General features: G+C 54.4%; 1 protein-coding gene across 2 annotated transcripts; it reads left to right on the forward strand.

Moving 5' to 3' along the window:
- The first annotated feature begins 769 nt into the window (after window positions 1-769).
- On the forward strand, window positions 770-18420 carry LOC136572322 (programmed cell death protein 4-like). 2 transcript variants are annotated; one of them, XM_066572810.1, is made up of 11 exons: window positions 770-1051; window positions 12263-12560; window positions 12953-13050; window positions 14247-14360; window positions 14498-14716; window positions 14830-14927; window positions 15436-15550; window positions 17640-17747; window positions 17849-17959; window positions 18031-18170; window positions 18268-18420. In XM_066572810.1, the coding sequence occupies exons 1-11, from the start codon at window positions 785-787 to the stop codon at window positions 18317-18319; spliced, it is 1620 nt and encodes a 539-aa protein (XP_066428907.1). In that variant the 5' UTR covers window positions 770-784; the 3' UTR covers window positions 18320-18420. The 2 variants fall into 2 exon arrangements, with proteins under 2 accessions (XP_066428907.1, XP_066428908.1); XM_066572811.1 differs by lacking the exon at window positions 770-1051 and adding an exon at window positions 9543-9652.
- The last annotated feature ends 5728 nt before the right edge of the window (window positions 18421-24148 follow it).

The following is a 24148-nucleotide window of genomic DNA, read 5'->3' on the forward strand; positions in this document are numbered from 1 at the left end:
ACACTACTAGTACTGTAACATACCCGCGCCGTGCGTACCTCTGCACACTACTAGTACTGTAACATACCCGCGCCGTGCGTACCTCTGCACACTACGAGTAGTGTAACATACCCGCGCCGCGCGTACCTCTGCACACTACGAGTACTGTAACATAATAACCGGCCAAGAAAATATTTGCCTGCAGTTTTTGTGGTGGGATTAACGGTGTGAATGGAGTCCTACAATACGATTACCCGTCAGATCCGTGACCTGGCCGGGATGGTTCAGGACCTGTCGGGGCGGCTCAGCCATCATGAGTAGCGGTTGGTTGTGCCCGCTGATCCAGTACCTGAACGTAAATGCCCATTACCCGAGGTGTTCTTGGGGGACGGGAAAAAATTCTTTGTCTTCCGGTAGGCTTGTAAGTTGTATTTACGCCTGCGGCCTCGTTCCTCTGGGTCCGAGCCCCAACGGGTGGGGATTATGTCTCTGCTCAGAGAAGGGCCTCAGTCATGGGCCTATTCCTTACCGGCTGATTCCGTTTGTCTGCAGTCGGTAGACTCTTTTTTTCATTGAGCTCGGGAATATTTTTGATGAACCCGATTGTGCGGGTTACGCAGTCAGTAAGTTGTTGGCCCTTCGCCAGGGGCCCCAGTCGGCAGAAGAATATTGCTCTAGTTTCAGGCAGTATTCAGGTGAATCTGCATGGAACGACTGTGCGCTCAGAGATTTGTTTTTGGGAGGCCTGTCTGATGTAAAGGATCTATTGCTGTCCCATCCGTCACCATCTACTTTGAATCAGGTTATGGAATTGGCAGTCAGAGCTGATCGTAGGCTCAGGTCTAGAAGGGAAGCTAAACTAGAGTACCGTCAAGAACGTGGTGCTAAGTCTCTGGCGACTTCTACAGCCGGTACCCCATTGTCAACCCCCGGAGCTGATGGCATGGAAGTGGACCGGTTGAGTCCTGGAGAGCGGAGGTGGTTCCGGGTTTCAAACCAACTCTGTTTTTACTGCGGCAAGGCTGGTCATCGCATGGCATCCTGCCAGGAAAGGCAGCTACGGAAGCAGCAGGTAAACTTCAGCTCCTAGGTGACTGTCGGGAGGGTCGTCTAGGAGGCCAGGTACTCCCTAAATTACTGGTGCCTTGTAGGGTGTCTTACAAGGCTTTTCGCAGGGTGGGACAGGCATTTATTGAACCTTATCCATTTGCAGTTATAGTTGTCTATTTGGATGACATTTTGGTGTACCCGTCGGATTGGGACACATGTCAGACATCTACACTTCGTGTTAGAGCGGCTACGGGAGTACCAATTGTATGTTAAATGGAGAAGTGCTCATTTGGGGTCAAACGCGTGTCATTCCTGGGGTATATCATTACTCCAACTGATGTGTGTATGGAGTCAGACAAGGTTGCGGCAATCACACAATGGGCTAAACCACATAATTTGAAGGCTCTTCAGCTCTTTCTTGGGTTTACCAACTTTTACAGAAAATTTATCAGAATTTTTTCAGTGATTGCACAACTGCTGACCGATCTCACAAAAATAGGAGCGGATGTGACGTCGTGGTCTCCAGAAGCTTCAGAGGCGTTTGAGCAACTTAAGAGGGCTTTTTCCACCACGCCGGTGCTTACTCAGCCGGACCCTCAGAAGCCCTTTTTCGTGGAGGTAGACGCTTTGGAGGTTGGGGTGGGGGCAGTCCTCTCCAAGGAATTGGGGGCCCGTTCAGGGTTTAATCCGTGTGCCTTCTTTTCCTGTAAATTCAGTAGCGCCGAGCACAACTACGATGTTGGGAACAGGGAACTGTTGGCAATAAAATGGGCACTTGAGGAATGGCGTCGTTTTCTGGAGGGGGCTCAACACAGGTCTTCACCGATCACAAGAACTTAGTGTATCTTGAGAATGCTAAGCGTCTCAATGTGCGGCAAGCCAGGTGGGCGCTTTTCTTCTCGAGATTCAATTTTACAGTCACGTACCTGCCGGGAGATAAAAATGTGAAAGCTGACGCCCTCTCCCGCAGTTTTAGGACTTTGGAGGTTAAGGACTCTTCTCTGGAAGGCATCCTCCCGCCCGGTGTCATGGTGGCAGCCCTGACACTGAACCTTCCGGCTCAGCTTCAGGAATATCAACAAGAAGCTGCGGGGGGAGGGGAGGTGTTCCACCAGGGAAGTTATTTGTACTGATGTCCCTGTGGTTGTTGGTTCTGGAGGAGGCTCATTCCTCCGTTTTTGCAGAGCATCCGGGGGTCCAGGGGACTCTTGAGCTATTTTCCCGATTCTACTGGTGGCCCGGCATGGCACGGGAGGTCTGGGAGTTCGTAAATCGGTGTTCAGCTTGTGCACGTGGTAAGAGTCGCCATAAGAGCCCTGAGGGACCCTTAATGCTGTTGTCAGTACCTGGTAGTCCACGGTCGCACGTGTCCATGGATTTTCTGTCACAGGGTTGTTCCACCATTTTGGTAGTTGTTGACAGGTTCTCAAAAATGGCCCATTTTGTTGCTCTAAAAAACATTACCGTCTGCCGCTGAATTAGTGAAGATTTTCATTAGAGAGATTATAAGATTGCACGGAATACCGGTCAATATAGTTTCGGATCGGGGGGTGCAATTCGTGGCCCAATTTTTGGAAGGCCTCCTGAAAAAACTTGGGAACATCTCCGTCCTTCTCATCAGCGTTTCATCCGCAGACAAATGGGCAAACGGAACATAAAAATCCAGACCTAGTACAATACTTGGGTCTTTTTGTGGGTGAGAGGGTCAGTCTGCGACGGGGTGTCACCTTTCTTCTGTGTGTCCTGTCGGCACCCCCTGTTCCTGACGTCCATTCCAGTACCTACAGCTTGTCCCACGGTTGATGTTGTTATTAGTGAGCTGCCGGAGGTCTGGAATGGTGTACACAAGAATCTGGAGGAAGGAAGTGGTCGTATGCAACTACGTAGCTGTAAAAGGTCCACTGTGTTGGAGTCCTTTGAGGTCGGTCAGAAGGTCTATCTGTCCACGAAGAATTTAAAATTGAAGCTCCCCTCGGTAAAGCTTGCGCCGCGTCTTATCGGTCCCTTTGCCATAATGTGAGTCATTAATCCTCTAGCTTATGAGTTGGATTTACCGAGTTCTTGGAGGGTGTTTCATAAATCCGTTTTGAAGTTGTTTATCCCTCCGGCCTGGACCTGTTCACCTTTAGGGCTACCTCCGGGAAGGGACATTTGCATGGGTGAGGGTCAGGGAATCCCGCGCCGTGCGTACCTGCGCACACTACTAGTACTGTAAAAGGAGGATGGAAGGAGGCAGCACTGAGGAGGCAGGTCTGAGGATGATGGAGGCTGGGAGGAGGCAGGACTAGGGAGGCTGGAGGCTGGGAGAAGGCAGGGATGGGGGCTGGGAGGAGGCAGGGCTGGGGGCTGGGAGGAGGCAGGGCTGGGGGCTGGGAGGAGGCAGGGCTGAGGGCTGGGAGGAGGCAGGGCTGAGGAGGATGGAGGCTGGGAGGAGGCAGGGCTGAGGAGGATGGAGGCTGGGAGGAGGCAGGGCTGAAGAGGATGGAGGCTGGGAGGAGGCAGGGCTGAAGAGGATGGAGGCTGGGAGGAGGCAGGGCTGAAGAGGATGGAGGCTGGGAGGAGGCAGGGCTGAAGAGGATGGAGGCTGGGAGGAGGCAGGGCTGAAGAGGATGGAGGCTGGGAGGAGGCAGGGCTGAAGAGGATGGAGGCTGGGAGGAGGCAGGGCTGAGGAGGATGGAGGCTGGGAGGAGGCAGGGCTGAGGAGGATGGAGGCTGGGAGGAGGCAGGGCTGAGGAGGATGGAGGCTGGGAGGAGGCAGGGCTGAGGAGGATGGAGGCTGGGAGGAGGCAGACTGGGGGCTGGGAGAAGGCAGGACTAGAGAGGCTGGAGGCTGGGAGGAGCCGGGACTGAGGAGGATGGAGGCTGGGAAGAGGCAGGTCGAAGGAGGAGGCAGGGCTGAGGAGGATGGAGGCTGGGAGGAGGCAGGGCTGAGGAGGATGGAGGCTGGGAGGAGGATGGAGGCTGGGAGGAGGCAGGGCTGAGGAGGATGGAGGCTGGGAGGAGGCAGGGCTGAGGATGGAGGCTGGGAGGAGCCATGACTGAGGAGGATGGAGGCTGGGAGAAGGCAGGGTTGAGGAGGCTGCAAGGAGACAGGGCTAAGGAGGATGGAGGTTTGGAGGAGGCAGGGCTAAGGGGACTGGGAGGAGGCAGGGCTAAGGAGGATGGAGGCTGGGAGGAGGCAGGGCTAAGGAGGATGGAGGCTGGGATCAAGCAGGGCTGAGAAGGCTGGAGGAGGCAGGACTAGAGAGGCTGGAGGCTGGGAGGAGCTGGGACTGAAGAGGATGGAGGCTGGGAGGAGGCAGGTAGAAGGAGGAGGCAGGGCTGAGGAGGATGGAGGCTGGGAGGAGGCAGGGCTCAGGAGGATGGAGGCTGGGAGGAGCCAGGACTGAGTAGGATGGAGGCTGCGAGAAGGCAGGGTTCAGGTGGCTGGAGGCTGCAAGGAGACAGGGCTAAGGAGGATGGAGGTTTGGAGGAGGCAGGGCTGAGGAGACTGGGAGGAGGCAGGGCTAAGGAGGACGGAGGCTGGGAGGAGGCAGGGCTAAGGAGGACGGAGGCTGGGAGGAGGCAGGGCTAAAGAGGATGGAGGCTGGGAGGAGGCAGGGCTGAGGAGCATGATAGGAGGCAGGGCTGAGGCTGGGAGGAGGCAGGGCTAAGGAGGATGGAGACTGGGAGGAGGCAGGACTGAGGAGGATGGAGGCTGGAAGGAGACAGGGCTGAGGAGGATGGATTGAGGCAGTGCTGAGGCTGGGAGGAGGCAGGGCTAAGGAGGATGGAGGCAGGGAGGAGGTAGGGCTAAGGGGGCTGGAGGCTGGGAGGAGGTAGGACTGAGGACGTTGGAAGGAGGTAGGGCTAAAAAGGATGGAGGCTGGAAGGAGGCAGGGCTAAAGAGTATGGAGGCTGGGAGGAGGCAGGACTGAGGAGGATGCAGGACTGAGGAGGATGGAGGCTGGGAGGAGGCAGGGCTAAGGAGGATGGAGGCTGGGAGGAGGCAGGGCTGACGAGGATGGAGGCTGGGAGGAGGCAGGGCTGACGAGGATGGAGGCTGGGAGGAGGCAGGGCTGACGAGGATGGAGGCTGGGAGGAGGCAGGGCTGACGAGGATGGAGGCTGGGAGGAGGCAGGGCTGACGAGGATGGAGGCTGGGAGGAGGCAGGGCTGACGAGGATGGAGGCTGGGAGGAGGCAGGGCTGACGAGGATGGAGGCTGGGAGGAGGCAGGGCTGACGAGGATGGAGGCTGGGAGGAGGTAGGGCTGACGAGGATGGAGGCTGGGAGGAGGTAGGGCTGACGAGGATGGAAGGAGGCAGTGCTGAGCTGGCTGGGAGGAGGCAGGGCTAAGGAGGATGGAGGCAGGGAGGAGGCAGGGCTAAGGAGGATGGAGGCTGGGAGGAGGCAGGGCTAAGGAGGATGGAGGCAGAGCTGAGGAGGATGGAGGTTGGGAGGAGGCAAGACTCGAGGCTGGGAGGAGGCAGGGCTGAGGAGGATGGAGGCTGGGAGGAGGCAGGGCTGAGGAGGCTGATAGGAGGCAGGGCTAAGGAGGCTGGAAGGACGCAGGACTGAGGAGGCTGGAAGGAGACAGGGCTGAGGAGGATGGAAGGAAGCAGTACTGAGGCTGGGAGGAGGTAGGGCTAAGGAGGATGGAGGCTGGGAGGAGGTAGGGCTAAGGAGGATGGAGGCTGGGAGGAGGTAGGGCTAAGGAGGATGGAGGCAGGGAGGAGGTAGGGCTAAAGAGGATGGAGGCAGGGAGGAGGTAGGGCTAAAGAGGATAGAGGCTGGGAGGAGGCAGGGCTAAAGAGGATGGAGGCTGGGAGGAGGCAGGGCTGACGAGGATGGAGGCTGGGAGGAGGCAGGGCTGACGAGGATGGAGGCTGGGAGGAGGCAGGGCTGACGAGGATGGAGGCTGGGAGGAGGCAGGGCTGACGAGGATGGAGGCTGGGAGGAGGCAGGGCTAAAGAGGATGGAGGCTGGGAGGAGGCAGGGCTGACGAGGATGGAGGCTGGGAGGAGGCAGGGCTAAAGAGGATGGAAGGAGGCAGTGCTGAGCTGGCTGGGAGGAGGCAGGGCTAAGGAGGATGGAGGCTGGGAGGAGGCAGGGCTAAGGAGGATGGAGGCAGGGCTAAGGAGGCTGGAAGGAGGCAGGACTGAGGAGGCTGGAAGGAGACAGGGCTGAGGAGGATGGAAGGAAGCAGTGCTGAGGGCTGGGAGGAGGTAGGGCTAAGGAGGATGGAGACTGGGAGGAGGTAGGGCTAAAGAGGATGGAGGCTGGGAGGAGGTAGGGCTAAAAAGGATGGAGGCTGGGAGGAGGTAGGGCTAAAAAGGATGGAGGCTGGGAGGAGGTAGGGCTAAAGAGGATGGAGGCTGGGAGAAGGCAGGACTGAGGAGGTTGGACGCTGGAAGGAGGTAGGGCTAAAAAGGATGGAGGCTGGAAGGAGGTAGGGCTAAAGAGGATGGAGACTGGGAGGAGGCAGGGCTAAAGAGGATGGAGACTGGGAGGAGGCAGGGCTGACGAGGATGGAGGCTGGGAGGAGGCAGGGCTGACGAGGATGGAGGCTGGGAGGAGGCAGGGCTGACGAGGATGGAGGCTGGGAGGAGGCAGGGCTGACGAGGATGGAGGCTGGGAGGAGGCAGGGCTGACGAGGATGGAGGCTGGGAGGAGGCAGGGCTGACGAGGATGGAGGCTGGGAGGAGGCAGGGCTGACGAGGATGGAGGCTGGGAGGAGGCAGGGCTGACGAGGATGGAGGCTGGGAGGAGGCAGGGCTGACGAGGATGGAGGCTGGGAGGAGGCTGGGAGGAGGCAGGGCTGGGGAGGATGGAGACTGGGAGGAGGCAGGGCTGAGGAGGATGGAGGCTGGGAGGAGGCAGGCCTGAGGAGGAGGCAGGGCTAAGGAGGATGGAGGCTGGGAGGAGGCAGGCCTGAGGAGGAGGCAGGGCTGAGGAGGATGGAGGCTGGGAGGAGGCAGGCCTGAGGAGGAGGCAGGGCTAAGGAGGATGGAGGCTGGGCGGAGGCAGGGCTAAGGAGGATGGAGGCTGGGCGGAGGCAGGGCTAAGGAGGATGGAGGCTGGGCGGAGGCAGGGCTGAGGAGGATGGAGGCTGGGCGGAGGCAGGGCTGAGGAGGATGGAGGCTGGGAGGAGGCAGGGCTGAGGAGGATGGAGGCTGGGAGGAGGCAGGGCTGAGGAGGCTGGAAGGAGACAGGGCTGAGGAGGATGGAAGGAAGCAGTGCTGAGGGCTGGGAGGAGGTAGGGCTAAGGAGGATGGAGGCTGGGAGGAGGTAGGGCTAAGGAGGATGGAGGCTGGGAGGAGGTAGGGCTAAAAAGGATGGAGGCTGGGAGGAGGTAGGGCTAAAAAGGATGGAGGCTGGGAGAAGGCAGGACTGAGGAGGTTGGACGCTGGAAGGAGGTAGGGCTAAAAAGGATGGAGGCTGGAAGGAGGCAGGGCTAAAGAGGATGGAGACTGGGAGGAGGCAGGGCTGACGAGGATGGAGACTGGGAGGAGGCAGGGCTGACGAGGATGGAGACTGGGAGGAGGCAGGGCTGACGAGGATGGAGACTGGGAGGAGGCAGGGCTGACGAGGATGGAGACTGGGAGGAGGCAGGGCTGACGAGGATGGAGACTGGGAGGAGGCAGGGCTGACGAGGATGGAGACTGGGAGGAGGCAGGGCTGACGAGGATGGAGGCTGGGAGGAGGCAGGGCTGACGAGGATGGAGGCTGGGAGGAGGCAGGGCTGACGAGGATGGAGGCTGGGAGGAGGCAGGGCTGACGAGGATGGAGGCTGGGAGGAGGCAGGGCTGACGAGGATGGAGACTGGGAGGAGGCAGGGCTGACGAGGATGGAGGCTGGGAGGAGGCAGGGCTGACGAGGATGGAGGCTGGGAGGAGGCAGGGCTGACGAGGAGGGAGGCTGGGAGGAGGCAGGGCTGACGAGGATGGAGGCTGGGAGGAGGCAGGGCTGACGAGGATGGAGGCTGGGAGGAGGCAGGGCTGACGAGGATGGAGGCTGGGAGGAGGCAGGGCTGACGAGGATGGAGGCTGGGAGGAGGCAGGGCTGACGAGGATGGAGGCTGGGAGGAGGCAGGGCTGACGAGGATGGAGGCTGGGAGGAGGCAGGGCTGACGAGGATGGAGGCTGGGAGGAGGCAGGGCTGACGAGGATGGAGGCTGGGAGGAGGCAGGGCTGACGAGGAGGGAGGCTGGGAGGAGGCAGGGCTGACGAGGATGGAGGCTGGGAGGAGGCAGGGCTGACGAGGATGGAGGCTGGGAGGAGGCAGGGCTGACGAGGATGGAGGCTGGGAGGAGGCAGAGCTGAGGAGGATGGAGGCAGAGCTGAGGAGGATGGAGGTTGGGAGGAGGCAAGACTCGAGGCTGGGAGGAGGCAGGGCTGAGGAGGATGGAGGCTGGGAGGAGGCAGGGCTGAGGAGGCTGATAGGAGGCAGGGCTGAGGCTGGGAGGAGGCAGGGCTAAGGGGGATGGAGGCAGGGCTAAGGAGGCTGGAAGGAGGCAGGACTGAGGAGGCTGGAAGGAGACAGAGCTGAGGAGGATGGAAGGAAGCAGTACTGAGGCTGGGAGGAGGTAGGGCTAAGGAGGATGGAGGCTGGGAGGAGGTAGGGCTAAGGAGGATGGAGGCTGGGAGGAGGTAGGGCTAAGGAGGATGGAAGGAGGCAGTGCTGAGCTGGCTGGGAGGAGGCAGGGCTGAGGAGGATGGAGGCTGGGAGGAGGCAGGGCTGAGGAGGATGGAGGCTGGGAGGAGACAGGGCTGAGGAGGATGGAGGCTGGGAGGAGACAGGGCTGAGGAGGATGGAGGCTGGGAGGAGGCAGGGCTGAGGAGGATGGAGGCTGGGAGGAGGCAGGGCTGAGGAGGATGGAGGCTGAAAGGACGCAGGCCTGAGGAGGCTGGAGGCTGGGAGCAGGCAGCCCTGAGGAGGCTGGGAGGAGGCAGGCCTGAGGAGGATTGAGGCGGGACTGAGGAGGATGGAGGCTGGGAGGAGGCGGAACTAGAGAGGATGAAGGCGGTACTGAGGAGGATGGAGGCTGGAAGGAGGCGGGACTGAGGAGGATGGAGGCTGGGAGGAGGCATGCCTCGAGAGGCTGGAGGCTGCAAGGAGACAGGGCTGAGGAGAATGGAGGTTTGGAGGAGGCAGGACTGAGGAGGCTGGGGGCTGATGGGAGACAGGGCTGAGGAGGATGGAAGAAGACAGGGCTGAGGAGGATGGAAGAAGACAGGGCTGAGGAGGATGGAAGGAGACAGGGCTGAGGAGGATGGAGGCTGGAAGGAGACAGGGCTGAGGAGGATGGAGGCTGGAAGGAGACAGGGCTGAGGAGGATGGAGGCTGGAAGGAGGCAGGACTGAGGAGGCTGGAAGGAGGCAGGACTGAGGAGGCTGGGAGGAGGCAGGACTGAGGAGTATGAAGGCTGGAAGGAGGCAGGACTGAGGAGTATGAAGGCTGGAAGGAGGCAGGACTGAGGAGGCTGGGAGGAGGCAGTGCTGAGGAGGAGGCAGGAATAGAGGAGGAGGTTAGGGGAGGGATCTGAGGCATCACACTTCACATCACTTCCTGGGCAGGAGGAGGGAGGCTCTGCGGGGATTTGGAGGCTCCAGGCTCAGTGTTGGGGTGTGTGGAGGACAGGAGGTGAGAGGCGCATACAATGGGGGGCTGGTGAGGCCACATGAGGCTGCGGCTGCAGGGGGGGGAGCGGGGTGCAGGGGGAGGTCAGCCGCCTCGCAGGCTCAGCACGTGCTGTAAACATATGGTACACATGGAGCCCATATTGTGCCCAAGGATCCCCTTCCCTGCACCGTCCCCCAGCCATTAACCCCTTCCCTGCACCCTCCCACAGTGACATTAACTTTTGCACTACCTTCTTCTCTTTTGCATTAACTCCTTCCTTGCTGAGAGAAGTTGTTTCTCTCATGGAACCAATAGCAAGGAAATGTATCTGGAGGTGCAAGATAAATGGGGGTGGGTGTCAAAACCAGTGAGACCCGCCGAGTCCTGCGGATACTGGGGGGAGGACAGAGCAACTACTTGAGAGAGGGGACAGTGACACATGGACGGACACTAGGCTGGGGCAGTGACGTAGTAACAGAGCCATGGCCGTCCAGGTCAGCCTATTAGCTACAAGCCAATTTTTTATAATTGAGGGAAAAAATGTATGTCCGACTCCAATCAGAATAATCCCCGGTCACCGACCCTTCTGAAATAACCTATTATATAACATGTAATATTATTACACACCAGGACCCAATTGTACTCAGCGAGTTCACCATCACCACGTCCTCAGGAGAGAGTTCCAAAGTCTCACTGCTCTTACAGTAAAGAAACCCTTTTATGTGTAGAAACTTTCTATCCTCTGGAAGTCCTGGGTATAATAGATGATGGGAGAGATCTCTGTACTGACCCCTGATATATCTATACATAGTTATTAGAGCGCCCCCTTTGTTACAGTCCTGGGTATAATAGATGATGGGAGAGATCTCTGTACTGACCCCTGATATATCTATACATAGTTATTAGAGCGCCCCCTTTGTTACAGTCCTGGGTATAATAGATGATGGGAGAGATCTCTGTACTGACCCCTGATATATCTATACATAGTTATTAGAGCACCCCCCTTATTACAGTCCTGGGTATAATAGATGATGGGAGAGATCTCTGTACTGACCCCTGATATATCTATACATAGTTATTAGAGCGCCCCCTTTGTTACAGTCCTGGGTATAATAGATGATGGAAGAGATCTCTGTACTGATCCCTGATATATTATACATAGTTATTAGAGCGCCCCCTTGCTTCAGTCCTGGGTATAATAGATAATGGGAGAGATCTCTGTACTGATCCCTGATATATTATACATAGTTATTAGAGCGCCCCCTTGTTACAGTCCTGGGTATAATAGATATTGGGAGAGATCTCTGTACTGATCCCTGATATATTATACATAGTTATTAGAGCGCCCCCTTGCTTCAGTCCTGGGTATAATAGATGATGGAGAGATTTCTGTACTGACCCCTGATATATTATACATAGTTATTAGAGCGCCCCCTTGCTTCAGTCCTGGGTATAATAGATGATGGGAGAGATCTCTGTCCTTACTCCAGTATATTATACACAGTCATTAGAGCGCCCCCTTGTTACACTTCTGGGTATAATAGATGATGGGAGAGATCTCTGTACTGATCCCTGATATATTATACATAGTTATTAGAGCGCCCCCTTGCTTCAGTCCTGGGTATAATAGATGATGGAGAGATTTCTGTACTGACCCCTGATATATTATACATAGTTATTAGAGCGCCCCCTTGCTTTAGTCCTGGGTATAATAGATAATGGGAGAGATCTCTGTACTGATCCCTGATATATTATACATAGTTATTAGAGCGCCCCCTTTCTTCAGTCCTGGGTATAATAGATGATGGGAGAGATCTCTGTCCTTACTCCAGTATATTATACACAGTCATTAGAGAGTCCCCTTGTTACACTTCTGGGTATAATAGATGATGGGAGAGATCTCTTTACTGACCCTCAAACACACTACTGTGTCAAAAGTCATGGGACAGGATCCAATATCATGTAGGACCTATCTGGCCTGGTGAAGTGCAATAAGTTGACAAGTGGACAGAAGAAGTCTGGAGGGATGCTTAGCCGTCTGAGTAGCCCCCTGCATATCTGTGGTGTCTGTAGGTATATGGGCCCAATCCATACATTGGGTCCATGTTGGTGACCGTGCAGGCCACACCTTTCATTGTAACTCTCCAGAATGCTCCTGAAACAGTCCACAATATTCCATGTGTGGTCTGACCAGTAACTTGTAAAGACGAAGAACAATGTTCTAGTTATGCGACCTCTTCTGATGCACCCTGTGATCCCATCTGCCGTGCCTGCAGCTGCCTGACACTGGTTGCTCCAGTTAAGCTTACAGTTAACTAAACCCGCTAAGTCCTTCTCCATGTCAGAGTCCCCAGTGGTTTCCCATTAGTGTGTAAAGGTGACATGTATTTCCTGTCTGTGTGCAGAACCTCACATGTATGAGTGTTACCCCTCAGCTGACACTTTTGATGTGCAGATACTTTGGGGCAGCGCCACTTGGAGAGAAATTCATTAACTGTGCCTGTCATTTTATCGACAGCTGAGTGTTTTTTGATGACGTCATATGCGATGCTGTCCGTGTACCATATGGTGGCGCTCTCTTGTGTTGGTTCACGGTGGATCTGGACGTTTACATTCTTATTTGGTTTCCAGGAGATTTTCTTATTTGCGGCATCGTCTTCTGCTGGGATGGGTCCTGGAGAGGATGGAGTGTTGGAGGGAGAGGAGCTGAGCGACGAGGAGGTAGGACGTGACTGGACCCCACAGGAAAAGGCTCTACACGAAGCAAAGGTGAAGGCGAAGGCCAAGCGTCGCATCCATCGGACATCATCCCGGGACTCTACCAGAGAGTCTGAGAGTACAGACAGTCCAGTGGAGCCCATCAGCCCCCGAGAGAAAGGCCATGACAGAAAGTCACGAATGGGCAAAGGACGAGGACTGCCCAAGAAAGGTAAGAGGAGTAAATGAAGAATGATGGCAGAGGAGGGGGCAGTGGGCATGAAAAGATATGGAGATCGTAGTGGTTATTGATAATATGGGGCTAAAAAATGGTAGAGGTGAGTGTTCTTGCACATGTCAGCAATGAGGGGGCACACTGGTATCGAGCAGTAGATTCTAGATCTGATAAAAGGCAAAGTAGTCCTCTAGTTGAGGAGGCAATGATGGTGGAGAACGTGGTGTCCAGGACGGCAGATCTAGTGAAGGCTGTGTGGTGGAGTAGTAGGTTGTAGAGGTCTCTGCCAAGGATTGTAGATCTAGAATGTATGTCAGGATGATAATGATGGAGACCATTAGAATGTGAATGTCTGGGATAGAAGGCCACATCTTTGGTTCTTCCTGCAGGAGGTGCTGGTGGAAAAGGCGTCTGGGGTGCTCCAGGACAGGTCTACACTTACCAGGAACCTGATGCTCGAGACCCAAATTATGATGAAGCGGCTCAGGTAATACCTGTGGGGAGCTGGTGTATATGGCTAGAAATTTTGCATGACTGGGTCAACGGCTTAAGAGACTAGCACTGCTCGGAGGCTGGCATAAAGCACATCGTGCGGGATCACTCTAAAGACTAGGAATGGTGGCTGCACTTTCCCAATTATATGTACTGCTTAGACAAAATGCCTCGGAGAGGGAGGGGAGCTGCTCAGAAGAGCCTAGAAGTGATGACAAAAGAAGCTAGAAAAGTACTATACCATGAATAATGCCAAAGGGAGTATGGGAGAAGATAGGCTGCCACAGAAGAGGACCTTCAAGAAGCAGAACTGTACTGCTGGTGCTCATAGACGAGGGCTCAGGCAGAAAAGAGGAACTCAAGAGGCGGCCCTCGGATGGAACTCGGGAGATCGAGAGGCGGCCCTCGGATGGAACTCGGGAGATCGAGAGGCGGCCCTCGGATGGAACTCGGGAGATCGAGAGGCGGCCCTCGGATGGAACTCGGGAGATCGAGAGGCGGCCCTCGGATGGAACTCGGGAGATCGAGAGGCGGCCCTCGGATGGAACTCGGGAGATCGAGAGGCGGCCCTCGGATGGAACTCGGGAGATCGAAAGGCGGCCCTCGGATGGAACTCGGGAGATCGAAAGGCGGCCCTCGGATGGAACTCGGGAGATCGAGAGGCGGCCCTCGGATGGAACTCGGGAGATCGAAAGGCGGCCCTCGGATGGAACTCGGGAGATCGAGAGGCGAGCTTAGAGGGAGGGTTACAGCCCCAGGTGTGAAGGGAGAAAGGGGAGGTAGATATCTTCATCTTATTGTTTATAATCTGAGTAAGAATTAGTACAAGCGAGTTATTAACCCTATAGTGTCCACCAATACGCCTTTTACGATGGCCACTAAGTTGCTTTAGATCAGGCAGTCATTTCTTTATGGCAGCCTAGTCTGAGTGTTACACAGACATCGTTAATACGTTTTGCCCTTGGTCAGCTGTTCACCCTGGGTAACGTGTTCGGAATGGGGTGCGTTCTGATGCTACAACCCCTTCAAGGCCAAAAAGAAAGCAGGAGCAGCACGGCTTCAAGTATATATGCTGTAATTCCATCTGGAGAAGGTTGTCTTTGTTCTCCTGGACAGCTGACTATCGCAGACTACAAATGGGTGTATGGTGTGATGTCCGTGTGCTCGTCAGTCACTGATTTCTGCCAACAGGGGGACACGGTGTATCAGAAGGTGATTCCGGAGCTGGATGAGACCGGGCTGCAGAAGACTGTGCAGCCCATGGTGAAGGAATACTTTGAGCATGCAGACACTGAGGAGGTTCTAGTAAGTATCTGGCCATGTGTGATACTTATGATGTTGGAGTCTTGGAGTTACGGGTTAGAGAGCCCGGACCGTGTGTCATGTGGGGGCACAGGCTGCAGAGACTTTTAAGCTGTGGGTCTGTTTCTGATTGATTCCAGGCTCTTTTGCGAGAGTTGAATTTGGGGAGTCAGAAGCCTGGGGTTCCCCGTCTTGCTGTTTCTCTGTCCCTGGAAGGAAAAGCTAGCCACCGAGAGCTGACGTCACGTCTCCTCTGTGATCTCTGCAAAGTCTTGTCTGAGGAGGATATGGCGTGCGCCTTTGACAGATTGCTGACGGACCTCCCTGACCTGATCCTGGACACTCCGGAGGCTCCACAGGTAATGGCAATATGATGGATGCCAATGTCCTGTAATGGTGCATTGGAGTCATCTCTTCTGCCCGTTGGTCTCGTTGGACTGATGTTGACTCTGCAGCGTGCTTTGTCTTGCAGATGCTGGGACAGTTTATCGCTCGTGCGGTTGCAGATCACGCTTTGCCATTAGATTTCCTGAATCGCTACAAGGGACGAGTTGACTGTGAGCATGCGCGGTGAGAGGGCTGGCGGTGACTGGAGGGAATAATGCATGTTATCTGGTGGGGTCATCTAGGATGAACAAGTATCAGGATACCCGTCACGTTGGGCCCGCCCTCTCATAGCGCCATTTTTCACACCATGGGAAGCAGCTGAATTACCCTATCAGAGGCATTTTCCTATAATATTTTTCTAATACTTCCCACCAGTATGAAAGACATATTCCATCTCGTCAGTCCTACTGAAACGGTCAGACTGCTAATGGGCGGAGTTAACACATTAGGGGTGTGGTGTTCCTGACTGACCACACCCTCTCTAGTACCACACACTCATAAAGGGCAGGATGTCTCCATTCCCCTTATCACCCCTCGATGCCGATGATCACCATCTTGTCTTTTGGCCACCTTGCACTTCTCTCTCGATCCACCTCCCATCCCTCTAATGCTCCTCTTTCTTCCCTTTTCTGCTCCATCCCTCAAGTTTTCTGATGTAATCTCACGTTGTCACTTGTGGTCCCTTCCTCAGGGCAGCACTAGACCGTGCCGCGGTGCTATTAAGAATCAAGAGAGAAATTATCCGACTGGACAACGTGTGGGGTGTTGGTGGGGGACAGAGACCTGTTAAACATCTTACTAAGGAAGTAAGTACCATCACAATGCATCAGGGCTGGGGGGACGGCGCCATGTCAGCCCCGCCCACCAGGTCCTCATGCTGGCGTATGCTCACAGGAGATGCCATCAGTGATACTTCTGTATGTAGGCAGATTAGTTGTCTAGAGTTGTTCCACCTCTCACCCGAACAAATCAGCATTCGTGTCCATTTATTTAGGCTCCACATGAAGAACGTTCTCTGTGATTGTAACGTTGTTATAAGTGGTTACATATCAGAGAAAAAGCATCATTTATTGTGGAGAACCGACCCCTCGTAGGGAGGCTCTAGTACCCTGTAGTACCACCTCTAGCTTGGATACAAGATGTGATACAGACGGGCATGGAGGCTCTAGTACCCTGTTGTACCGCCTCTAGCTTGGATACAAGATGTGATACAGGGGGCATGCAGGCTCTAGTACCCTGTAGTATCACCTCTAGCTTGGATACAAGATGTGATACAGGCAGGCATGGAGGCTCTAGTACCCTAATGTACCACCTCTAGCTTGGATACAAGATGTGATACAGGTGGGTATGGAGGCTCTAGTACCCTGTTGTACCGCCTCTAGCTTGAATATTAGGCCTGGAGGCATACAGGTTCCATATGTTATAACTCTACATTTGCTGTAACTGAGCCTCTAGATTGTGCAAACTCGTCGGCTGTGGAAGTTGGTGTCCCCGATGGTTCCATTCATGTTTAGTGGGCAATAAATTTGGCAACCAGGCAGCCTCCGCAGTGTGACAATGTTGTGGGGGCTTCCTGAGACCCCCATGTGTGTGTGTGCGCGTGCGGCCGAGTATTATCCTGCTGGAAGCCACCATGAGAGGAACACATGTGGCTGCAGGATGTCCTGAACATATTGCTGAGCTGTCATTGTCCCTCGTACCACCACTAGGGGGGACCGACTGTTGTATACGATGGCCCCCACAGATCATCACACCAGCAGGGGGCAGGATTGAGGTGCACACCTCGAGAGCTCTAGATATGAACACAGCCGTCGTCCGTGCCCAAACTAAACCTGGATGACAAAGACCGTCGATGTAATGGAGGGCCGCGAGACCACTTTTTTAAAAATTTTTTAAGCCAAGTGCCTGGAAATAGTTCCGACAGACACAGAGGTGTAACGATGGCGCCCCCTGTCTCTGGATGGTGGACAGTGAGACACTTAATGCTGCTGGTGCTTGTCGGACGATCAGACACTCTTCTCTACTGGTGGTCTGTAGGGGGCGTCCCAACACCTCGTAACAGTCTGGTCAGACACTCCTCTCTACTGGTGGTCTGTAGGGGCGTCCTGAGCCCGGTCACCTTGTGTACCTCCATCCACTGGTCCCAACACCTCGTAACAGTCTGGTCAGACACTCCTCTCTACTGGTGGTCTGTAGGGGGCGTCCTGAGCCCGGTCACCTTGTGTGCCCGCATCCACTGGTCCCAACACCTGCTAACAGTCAGGTCAGAACGGCTGTTGGGGGACAATTCATCGATACGACCATCCAGCTTCTCACATCCCAATAATGCGCCCCCCTCTGGTAATGGGGTGAAATCTCTTCTCTGCGTCGTAGAGGCGTCTAGTGGCCAACAAGATCCACATGCGGAAGAAGAGGTCACTACACACAAGGAAAGAGTCTCTTATAGGTCAAAGGGGGAACCACTTTTAGGTCCTCCGGTGACCGTCCATCTAATCACCACAACTCCCATCATTTACAGATCTGCATGCCGAGGTTTACAGCAAAACAACAACTTCTTCTTGGGCTGATTGTTTGACAAAAAGAGTATCTGTATAACATCTGTTGCCACATTACCGGTTGCTATCGCGTCAGTCAGGGTCACCTGGGCTTTTTGACATGGGGCCAACCTCATTAGGGCGACCGCCCTGCATATAGGTAGGGTCTTTCTGTATCTATGAGGTCAGTTTCTCCACTTCCATGGTTTCCTTTTATACACTCTTTACGTTCTTCATGTTTGTACTATTACGGTTTATTCTCCTCCTTGGCGGACCTTATTATTGCTTCTAGCTCCGTTGTAACAAGAGTGCCGTCTCTTGCCGACCGGCCCTGGTATCTCATGAATGTATTTTCTTTCAGATGAACCTGATCCTACAGGAGTTCTTGGTGTCAGGACAAGTGTCTGAGGCAGAGCGATGCCTGAGGGAGCTGGAGGTGCCTCATTTCCACCATGAACTTGTCTATGAGGTGCGTCTCCAATACCACGTGGAGGGTCCGGGAGACGGGATATGCTCAGTGTGTCTGATAATGGCGGTTACTATCCTCATTCTGGTCCCTCCTCGTTTCAGGCTGTGGTTCTGTTGTTGGAAGGCTCAGTTGAAGGCCATGTCCTGATGGTGGTGAAGTTATTAAAAGCTTTATGGGAAAGTGGCCTGATCACCCTCGACCAGATGAACCGGGTAATGCTCTGCTCACATATATGACTAGGTTTGCCTCATCCGCGTCATTCTCACTGTCCCATGTCTTCCAGGGCTTCCAGCGGGTGTACTCGGAGTTGCCAGACCTCAGTCTGGATGTCCCAATGGCCCACAGCGTTATGGAGAAACTAGTGGACCTATGTTATAAGGAGGGAGCGATTACCCAACAGCTGCGGGACCAGTGTCCCTCTAGGTGAGCGCACGTCTTGTATCGTAGAACGCGGGGGGCGCTGCAGTCTGAGGAAGAATGGGCAACGCCAGCACATTAACCCTTCTGTCCTTTACTACAGGGGCCGCAAACGCTTCGTGAGCGAGGGCGATGGTGGGCTTATCAAAGAGTGACTGCACCCTGCACCCGATGATGCTTCCCGAGGACTTGAGGGTCTCTGGGGCAAGATGGGAGACGATCAGTTACCACACAATAAATAATGGACAACTGAGAAGAGCGGTGCGGTCTGTTTGTGAGGAGTAGCGGGGGATAGAGGTGTTATGCACACGCCTGGACACAGTTATCACATGCATAAGCTAAATGATGAAACTACTCTGCACACTCTGCCCCAGGATCAGCAAGAGCTGATCATACTTTGGTGAGCTGATTACCACCAGGGTGCCCGCACTGTTAACACTGGGTAAAACCCTCCGCCTGCCATCACAACGCCCAGATCCCTGTGCAGCCATAGAATGGTCCTTATATACTCGTACTCTGCCTGGCGGGGCGGTATATTACAGATCCCTCTCCTTTATATTATTGGCTTGTTGTAACATCTGTCCACCATCCACTTCATCAATCGTTCTTCCCCCATTGGCACAATATTTCCGAGCCGCCGATCATTAGTGCACTACTTTACCAAATCCGGATCCAAATAGAAGGGATGCGTCGGACACTTACAGTCATACAGTAAGTCCTTACTGTGGGAGGGACTACAGGATGACAATAGAATACATGGCTGTAGTCCTCTCCACGCCCTTCAGTACATCAGCCGGACGCCGTGGGGCTCTTGACATGGTCATGAGGTTTACTGGACCGGTCCGCACGGTCACACTTAGTACGCAGCTGCTACGCTCCGGGCATACAGACAGAGGGAGAGAACACAACCTCTATGGAGACGGCGGCCAGAACGGAGAAAGTACAGCTTCATCCCCGGCGGCGGGAACTCAGACTGAGCGCCAAAGATATCCATACATATCAGGGAGGGGCTTAAGGGGGAGGAGTCAGCACCCTGCAGGCAGAGGGCGGAGCCGAGAATATATCATGTGACTACAAGCAGATATATAAGAAGGGAAGGCGTCCATTATCGCTGCGGGAAAACTGGAGAAACAGCCGGCAGAGCGCCGCTCCATACTGCCCCTACGGCAACATCCATCAGCCGCGTACAGCTGATACTGTCAGGTATATACCTCGTGTAACATACAGGGATAGACCGCGGCTGCCATACAGCTGATACTGTCAGGTATATACCTCGTATAATGGATGAAGCCAGCACATACAGGGATAGACCGCGGCTGCTGTACAGCTGATACTGTCAGGTATATACCTCGTGTAATATACAGGGATAGACCGCGGCTGCCGTACAGCTGATACTGTCAGGTATATACCTCGTGTAACATACAGGGATAGACCGCGGCTGCCGTACAGCTGATACTGTCAGGTATATACCTCGTGTAACATACAGGGATAGACCGCGGCTGCCATACAGCTGATATTGTCAGGTATATACCTCGTATAACGGATGAAGCCGTCACATACAGGGATAGACCGCGGCTGCCATACAGCTGATACTGTCAGGTATACACCTCGTGTAACATACAGGGATAGACCGCGGCTGCCGTACAGCTGATATTGTCAGGTATATACCTCGTATAACGGATGAAGCCGGCACATACAGGGATAGACCGCGGCTGCCGTACAGCTAATATTGTCAGGTATATACCTCGTGTAACATACAGGGATAGACCGCGGCTGCCGTACAGCTGATACTGTCAGGTATATACCTCGTGTAACATACAGGGATAGACCGCGGCTGCCGTACAGCTGATATTGTCAGGTATATACCTCGTATAACGGATGAAGCCGGCACATACAGGGATAGACCGCGGCTGCCGTACAGCTGATATTGTCAGGTATATACCTCGTGTAACATACAGGGATAGACCGCGGCTGCCGTACAGCTGATATTGTCAGGTATATACCTCGTGTAACATACAGGGATAGACCGCGGCTGCCGTACAGCTGATATTGTCAGGTATATACCTCGTGTAACATACAGGGATAGACCGCGGCTGCCGTACAGCTGATATTGTCAGGTATATACCTCGTGTAACATACAGGGATAGACCGCGGCTGCCGTACAGCTGATACTGTCAGGTATATACCTCGTGTAACATACAGGGATAGACCGCGGCTGCCGTACAGCTGATACTGTCTGGTATATACCTCGTGTAACATACAGGGATAGACCGCGGCTGCCGTACAGCTGATATTGTCAGGTATATACCTCGTATAACGGATGAAGCCGGCACATACAGGGATAGACCGCGGCTGCCGTACAGCTGATACTGTCAGGTATATACCTCGTGTAACATACAGGGATAGACCGCGGCTGCCGTACAGCTGATATTGTCAGGTATATACCTCCTGTAACATACAGGGATAGACCGCGGCTGCCGTACAGCTGATATTGTCAGGTATATACCTCCTGTAACATACAGGGATAGACCGCGGCTGCCGTACAGCTGTTATTGTCAGGTATATACCTCGTATAACATACAGGGATAGACCGCGGCTGCCGTACAGCTGATACTGTCAGGTATATACCTCGTGTAACATACAGGGATAGACCGCGGCTGCCGTACAGCCCGGACCCCCACAAAGATACTATGTATCATATAGTCGTAGCACAGCGACAGCCCGACGCCAAGTAGACGTATCCGCTACTTCCCCCGAGGGCTGATCCCAGCAGCCGCCGACTAAACAGGGATGTCATGTGGCCACAGAGGGCGTGTCCAAGGGAAGTGGGCGTGGTTCAACTGGGATACACAGAATGAGTAAGGGAACTAGCATGTATTAGAGGCTACAGTAATGGGGGAAGAAACTAGGAGCAGAGAATGTAAGGAGAGCGTGGGAGCAGGGGGACATAAAATACCCAAAGGAGGGGAGTCATGTGATACAAAGAGCCGCCAACAGGCAAGACCGGCTGAAGGCATCACAGAAATATTCAGTCTCTTAAGACTCCTCCTCAGTAACAAGAAATATATTAGTGGCGACAACATCGGGACCCCCCCCCCCCCCCCCCCGCCGCATCTCAGCGCGTCCGACACCCCAGCAAAAAGGACAAAACCAAAGTCTAGGAACCAACGCCGGCCGGCTCCACAGAGAAAACTAATCATTCCACATTGGACAGCCCCTTTAAGAGACCCCGGCCCTCCCATGATTGGCGCCCCCTGTACGGTAATCCCCCCCCCCCCCCCCCGTATCATAAAGTCACGTGACAAGTTTTTGGTGGATCAGTTTCAGTGTGAATCCACATTAGATGGAAAATCCAGCGATCGGAGCGACTTCCAACGAGGCCGGTCATCAGTGCTAGACTAGCCGGGGTCTCACTGCCAGCCATGGGGGGTTTTATCATGTAACGGTGCAGAGAGTATACAGAGAATGGCGCGATCGAGGAAAACATCCAGCGAAAGGGGATCCTGCGGACGGAAACAGCTCATCACTGAAAGGGGTCGGAGGAGGATGTCAGGAATCGTTCTGACCAACAGGCTGCAAAGCCAGCTAACTACAACACTGGGGCTACAACTAACGTGTCCGAACGCACAACTCGCCGTTCCTCCGCACGGATGGGATAACAGCGGGCGAGCAGTTCCAGCGCCATTGTGTCTAAGAGAAACAGAAAGACTCCAGCGGGCAAAAGAGCGCAAAACTTGTATCCCTGAGCAGCGGGAAAACATCTCCTGGTCAGATGGAGACAGATGTCTGCTGCTGATGGGAGGTCAGAATTTGGCGCAGCAGCATGAATCGCTGACCCCTTCCTGTCAGCCGGTCAGAACATGTCAGCACCGCCATCTAATCTGCAGCGACTACAAGAAGCTTCCTGTCCGCAGGGGCCGGTATTCCTGCAGGAGGATCTCATCACCTTGTGGGTTCTACGCCGTGTGACCCGCTGCGGCTTCGGAGGGCGATAATGCGACTTTCCGTATAAACTGTATAATCCTCCGATTTTTTGCAGTAAGTTCCTAATAATCGCACACCAGCGCCAATTAAGAAGAAGGTTCCTTCCGCCACCTGCAGTGCGTATGCCAGCGGCGACAGACACGTCACCATCCAACCTATCAGACTCCTTAGGGAAGCTCCACCAGGGGGCGTGCGGCGGCCTCACATAACTGCCCACCAGAGGTCTGCTGCTCTTCTCTATCCTGCTGACCAGCGGGAGCGGGAAATAACTGACGGTACAGCAGCGTGTCAAAGTCCTCTCCTGGCAGACGCCCCGGAGTACCTAGAGGGCGCCTCACCTGGCAGACGCTCGGGAGTACCAAGATGGCGCCTCACCTGGCAGACAGCGGGGAGTACCAAGATGGCGCCTCACCTGGCAGACAGCGGGGAGTACCAAGATGACGCCTCACCTGGCAGACACCCGGGAGTACCAAGATGGCGCCTCACCTGGCAGACACCCGGGAGTACCAAGATGGCGCCTCACCTGGCAGACACCCGGGAGTACCAAGATGGTGCCTCACCTGGCAGATGCCCCGGAGTACCAAGATGGCGCCTAACCTGGCAGACGCTCGGGAGTACCAAGATGGCGCCTAACCTGGCAGACGCTCGGGATTACCAAGATGGCGCCTAACCTGGCAGACGCCCCGGAGTACCAAGATGGCGCCTCACCTGGCAGACACTCGACAGTACCAAGATGGTGCCTCACCTGGCAGACGCTCGGGAGTACCAAGATGGCGCCTCAACTGGCAGACGCCGCCTCACCTGGCAGACGCTCGGGAGTAACAAGATGGCGCCTACCCTGGCAGACGCCCCGGAGAACCAAGATGACGCTTCACGTGGCAGACGCCCCGGAGTACCAAGATGGCGCCTCCCCTGGCAGACACCCGGGAGACATATATTGTACTAGCTGATATACCCGGCTTCGCCCGAGTTAATTTGGTGCTGGTGTTTATCTGGTGTTCACACGGAAAATCTTATGAAGTCGTGGTTACTTTAGAGATACTGAGGAAAAAGATATGTTCACCATTTTGCATAGTTCTCTGCGTTACCCAGAAAACACCACGTGGAGGTAACCATGCGACGCTTCCTGTATATAAAATGACATCAGGAAGTGAGAGAATTAGATTACGTACATAAAATTTGGACGCTAATTCTTTTGCGCATAGAATTGAATAATCGAGTTGGGACCCATTAGCTTTTCCTATTTATGACATAATCAATGCTCGTGCCAAATTTCCCGTTTCTATGACATTGGGAAGTGAGAGATTTAGATTATGTACGTTAAATTTCGACGCCAATTCTTTTGCGCTAGAATTGAATAATCGAGTTGGGATCCAATTTCTTTTCCTATTTTGGAGATAATCTATGCTTGCGCCAAAATTCATGTTTCTACGACATTGGGAAGTTGGAGAACTTTTGGCGAGTGAGTGAGTGAGTGAGTGAGTCAGTGAGTGAGTCAGTCAGTCAGTCAGTCAGTCAGTCAGTGAGTCAGTCAGTGAGTCAGTCAGTGAGTCAGTGAGTCAGTGAGTCAGTGAGTCAGTGAGTCAGTCAGTCAGTCAGTGAGTCAGTCAGTCAGTGAGTCAGTCAGTCAGTGAGTCAGTCAGTGAGTCAGTCAGTGAGTCAGTGAGTCAGTCAGTGAGTCAGTGAGTCAGTGAGTCAGTCAGTCAGTCAGTCAGTCAGTCAGTCAGTCAGTCAGTCAGTCAGTCAGTCAGTCAGTCAGTCAGTCAGTCAGTCAGTCAGTCAGTCAGTCAGTGCTTTCAGCTTTATATATATATATAGATTTCAGCCTCACTTCAGTAGCGGGGAGCGATGCCAGCGACCTCATTGGCTGTTGGGTACACACCCCCTTTGGAGATATATTCAGGATTTCAGCTGCAGATCAACAGCACTGCTGATTAGAGCCACCTGATTGGCTCTTCGGCACCACGTGACTACACAGCGTGCACGCGGATTGCCTTCAG

This window comes from Eleutherodactylus coqui, chromosome 7 (assembly GCF_035609145.1).
Source record: "Eleutherodactylus coqui strain aEleCoq1 chromosome 7, aEleCoq1.hap1, whole genome shotgun sequence".
Classification (NCBI taxonomy): Eukaryota; Metazoa; Chordata; class Amphibia; order Anura; family Eleutherodactylidae; genus Eleutherodactylus; species Eleutherodactylus coqui.

What these genes read in the sequence shown, in the direction of transcription:
- LOC136572322 (XM_066572810.1), top strand. Translation starts at nt 785, where the DNA reads ATGGAATTGGCAGTCAGAGCTGATCGTAGGCTCAGGTCTAGAAGGGAA. An exon ending in GTTGACTGTGAGCATGCGCG is followed by an intron (nt 14,928 to 15,435) that starts GTGAGAGGGCTG and finishes TCCCTTCCTCAG; the next exon opens with GGCAGCACTAGACCGTGCCG. An exon ending in ACCATGAACTTGTCTATGAG is followed by an intron (nt 17,748 to 17,848) that starts GTGCGTCTCCAA and finishes TCCTCGTTTCAG; the next exon opens with GCTGTGGTTCTGTTGTTGGA.